Below are 4,453 nucleotides of genomic sequence, written 5' to 3' on the forward strand. Positions count from 1 at the left end.
CGACCAGAGCTCAGAATCGATCTGTACGATCGATTTCCAAGCCTGGGCTGTACTCCCTGAAATTGGTCTCGTTGATCTCCTCTGGGGCCGGATGTGACGACGTAAAGTCCTCATCTGGGTCCACAACAGCATCTGCTTGCATCTCCACGTCCTCGTAGTCCGTTTCTCCGTTCAGAGCCTCGTCGATGGCATGATCAATGTGCTCATCCTCATCCTGGTCATCGCCATCAGCTGCGACAATGGCAGCAAAATTCTCCCGTTTTGACCCGTAAAGCAGATCCCGGACGGAGAGGTTGATCACATGCGGGCCACACCGAATTCTTCGCTCTTCAGAAGAGAAGTTGTGTTCAAACGCAAGCTCTTCCATGCAGGTGTCGTTGTTGGTAGCATTGTCGAGTGTGAAATACCCAAGTTTGTCGGGGTCGTTGATCTGCCAAAATGCGAGCGTATCAGCGACCTCATCTGCAAGCGATGCACCATTGTGTCTACCCGAGAGAGGTCGAAACCCAAGAAGTATTCGGTGCTGAACAAAGCTGCGGTCGATAAATTGGGCGTTGATCCCCAAGAATGAAGTGTACGTTTTTGAGGTCCAACCGTCGAAGGAAAAATGGATTTGTGATCGAGCGCAGTTCAATATTTCAGTAACCGGCCCTACAGCGCCCCTATACTCAGACTCGAGCATGCGAAAAAGAGTTTTCGCAGAGGGGATATGAGCGACATCAAGAAGCGGGTTGCCATAGAGAAGGATTCGCTGAAACCGTTCGGTGTTGACAATGTCGAAAGGCAGATTGTGGTAAGTAACCCAATCGAGGAGGAGAATCCGAAGTCCTTTACTGCTGAATCTTCCACGCAACCATAGATATCAGAAGTCTGGAAAACTGAACAGTGAAATTTTGGAGCTATGATACATGACACCAGCCGTTCTAGGGGAGGCACAACATTAAGAATAATGTCAAATTGCCACAAAAAGTTGAGCTAATGAAATCCGTCTCTTATAACGCGACCGAAATACTTGGCATGGACGTGAAAATTGGTCCTCAGGTCACCTGCGTGACTTGATGGATCTTTATGGATGAACGCTGGGGCTGTATCAGATTTTCACCTCAGGCTGTTTTAATTCAGGGATCCAAAATCAGCAACAAGGGGCTTTGGGAGCCAGTAGCGCGCCTTCTCGGCATAAATAATACTGCACGCTACAAAATAACGAGACGTACATGTATTGTGTGTGTTGATAGTAAGGTAGTTATAGGATTCCGTCCCGCACTTGTTCTGAGCATGTATGTGACCCAGCCAAGGAGTGACATGGACACACCACCAAGGACCTGTAAAAGCCCATTCCGCGGCTAGAGTGAGTGAGTGAGTGAGTGTATTTTCCGTCCAGCGGCCATTGGCTGCTCAGGTCCCCTACGCGGGGCACAGGACGTGCTAGGCTAGTGTTATTTACAAAATTTGTTGTGTCGCGAACCACACATAAGATATAAACAGAGCACTATCTAACATTGCGACAGCTCGAAGGCGCTTACAAGCAAATCTGTTCCCGTCAGCGGGATGTTCAGATGTTACGACACAGATTGAAGAATTTCGCGCGGGCTGCTATAGCAGTCATAGATGGCATGCGCGCGGACAAAAGGTGCCTGAGGCCACCTCCCGCCTAACGCTGCCAGAAAGAGAAAATTAGACAAAGGGAAAGGGAAGCACGATAGTGCTGTAGGTCAGGTCTCGTTACAGACGTGGGCAAATCTTCTCAAAGAAGGAACTACTTTGGGCTAGTTTGACAAACTTTTCAAAGTCTCTGCCTATCGCGCGGTCGATCGCTACTACCGGCGAGGGTGCCAGCCTCATCCGGTGACGTGGATCGACCTTTCTGCAGTAGAAGAGATGTGTCGGGGACTTGCGCCAGCTGGAGGAACATGTCAGCTTTGCGTCGTCATGGCCAAACCTTTCGTGGTAGTCGGCAAAATCACGGTGGTTTCTGGCAGCAAGGAGGTGATGAAGCACTGGCCGGGGGAGGTCAAGCTCTGGAGGGCAGCAGTTTGGGAAGTCTAGGTTTAGAGAGCGGTACTTGTCAGGAGCAGTTTCGTTCCACCAGGCGCGAGCTACGTCTTTGCACTGCCGTTTCGCGCCTCTACGCAGGAAGGCCAGGGTTGGGGCTGCATTCATGGGTTCTGGATGCGTACATCCTACCTTCGCGAGCACATCAGCTTGCTCGTTCCCTGCAATGTTGCTGTGTCCGGGTATCCAGCGGATGTCTGTCTGTCTGTGTCTCTTTGCAAGGGCTTGGAAGGCGAGAAAGACCCCCTGCGATGAGTCAGAAGGTTGTCCTCGCAGGCATCCGGCGGCTGCGATGTTGTCAAGGCACACGACTATCTTTTGCGAGGCGGATTGCGGCAGTCTGAGTGCAGCTTTCAGCCCATCCAGTGCTCCTCTGACCTCGGCGTCGAACACCTCAGCGGGGCCAAGGCGTCCCGCGCCCTGGCGTAGGGAACGTCCGTTCTGGTGAATAGTGAAGCCATATCCAGCGGCACCTTTCTCGGAAAGAGAGCCGTCTGAATACACAATGACGGTGAGGGGCGAGACAGATTCAAGCCATGCGTTAAACCCCTCCGCGGCCTCTTTTTTTGCTGCGGTTTGAAGAGGCGGCAGTGGCTCACTGGCGTACTTGCGTGGGAGAAGGACTGGGCGCTGGCATCGAGGTAGCAGGTTGTCTGTCCTCCTTAGTCTAGTTGGAAACGGCTTTTCAGGTAGCTGGTACTTCAACTTGATGCCCTTGACGATGGGCAGTGGCTCTGCCTCGATCGTGCGCTTCACCAGAGGGTGTGCAGGGTCCAAAGACTTTATGCGTGCCGAGAATCTGATTCGTCTCGCTTCAAGAAGCTGGCAGCCGGCGGTATGCCGCTTTCTCGGTGCATGACATCGACTGGCGTCGTTCTCCAAGTCGGCAGAATGGCTCGGATGGCTTGTTTCAGGACTTTATTCATTCTGTTCAGTAGGTATTTGACCCTGGAGGATCTGGGCTTTTGCGGCTGTCGCCAACGCGACCTTTGTCTCTGTATTTCACGTCTCGGCAGCTACTTATGTTCTATCACACAAGCTGCCTTGTTATCTTGTGTTCTAAAATGTAAAAAAGGGTCGGATAAAACTGCCTCTATTGAAACTGTACCTGTCTACGGAGTATATCGACAACAGACTGGATTGTTCTCTAACGAATATCCAAAACTAAAAGACAGAAGAAAAGGAGAGCTCGCCGCTTATTAGCGGGTCCCGCCACTGGCAGCTGTTGATAGAGAGAGTGCAGCCGAGGTATCATCAGTCCTAGCCCGTTACATGGCCAGTCTGATGCAAATTCGCCCTGATATGCACCACCTTCGCCCCCTCCCGGGTCTTCTCCGATACTAAGGAATCAGAGCCCTTAATAGTTTAGCGTCTGGCCGTTTGTCCCGATTGTTGTTCCATTTGTTGGTCTCTGACATGGTTCACCCACACCTTTGGGCTGCTCAGGCTGTTCAGACTGTTCAGACTGTTCAGTCTGTTGCTTTCTTGGCTGACAGGTTCCTTTTTGCCCAAAGTTATTCGTCGGAGTATCCACATTTGGTTTACACCACAATCCGTCACCACAAGGCGTAAGCTCCGTCAGACATGGTTCACCAACGCCTTTGGCCTGTTGATTGATGGCTGGTACGGCTATGGCCAGTGCGGTGCAGGCAGTAAAAAGAATGCTGAAATGCTTCATTTCGTCGAGCTGAGTCGTTGGAAGAGGTCTCAGGTGCCGAAATAATGTTTGTAATAAATAAGGTAAAAGTAATGGATGATAAGCTTGTCGGTCTGAGCGGTTCACTGAATATAAATACTTTGAGTTGAGGGGCATACTAAGTCCCCGTTTGCATACACAACAGAGTCGCAGCCCCACAACTTAAGGCATAACTACTTCTCAAACGCAAAAGCCTTCTATGCATAGCCGCACTTCCTTCCGGAACATTCTCCCCACTTTTAATAGTTTATGCGCATAATACTCGTCCAGTATTTTAGTTTATGCGCATAATACTCGTCTATCATTCTAATTTCCCCTACTTTTAACACTTCATGCACATGATAATCGTCGACCTTTTTGTTTTTATTTTAACTATTTTAAGTAGCTTGTTAGTTATTGGTATTTGGCTTGTATGTGGATTTATATTTAAAATTATAATGCCGGGGTGAGACTTGCTATTTATCCAGTTCGAATACACGTTAAGAACTATGTTGCTAAAAGAAATAGTGCAAAATGCCTTCTCATTATGCAAGGACATGCCAGTGTGCTAGGTATGCACAAATCTAACTGACTCGTACTGCAGCATTCCACGCAACAAGAATATAACGGGCTAAGCCCGAGAATGGCTCGGCTTCGCTCTCGCTTGTTAACGACTAGCTGCAAATGGTGGGACCCGCCAGCGGCGAGCTCAGGAGCTCTCCTTTT

At 49.8% G+C, this 4,453-nt stretch overlaps 1 protein-coding gene across 1 annotated transcript; it reads right to left on the reverse strand.

Moving 5' to 3' along the window:
- Nucleotides 1-10: 10 nt before the first annotated feature.
- Nucleotides 11-3,470, reverse strand: MAA_10538 (Ribonuclease H domain protein; the record flags this gene model as incomplete). The annotated part of the gene is made up of 3 exons (XM_007828536.1): nt 11-833; nt 1,781-2,968; nt 3,394-3,470. The coding sequence occupies 3 exons, from the start codon at nt 3,468-3,470 to the stop codon at nt 11-13; spliced, it is 2,088 nt and encodes a 695-aa protein (XP_007826727.1).
- Nucleotides 3,471-4,453: the final 983 nt, after the last annotated feature.

The sequence above is a fragment of the Metarhizium robertsii genome, assembly GCF_000187425.2.
Source record: "Metarhizium robertsii ARSEF 23 chromosome Unknown MAA_Scf_61, whole genome shotgun sequence".
Classification (NCBI taxonomy): Eukaryota; Fungi; Ascomycota; class Sordariomycetes; order Hypocreales; family Clavicipitaceae; genus Metarhizium; species Metarhizium robertsii.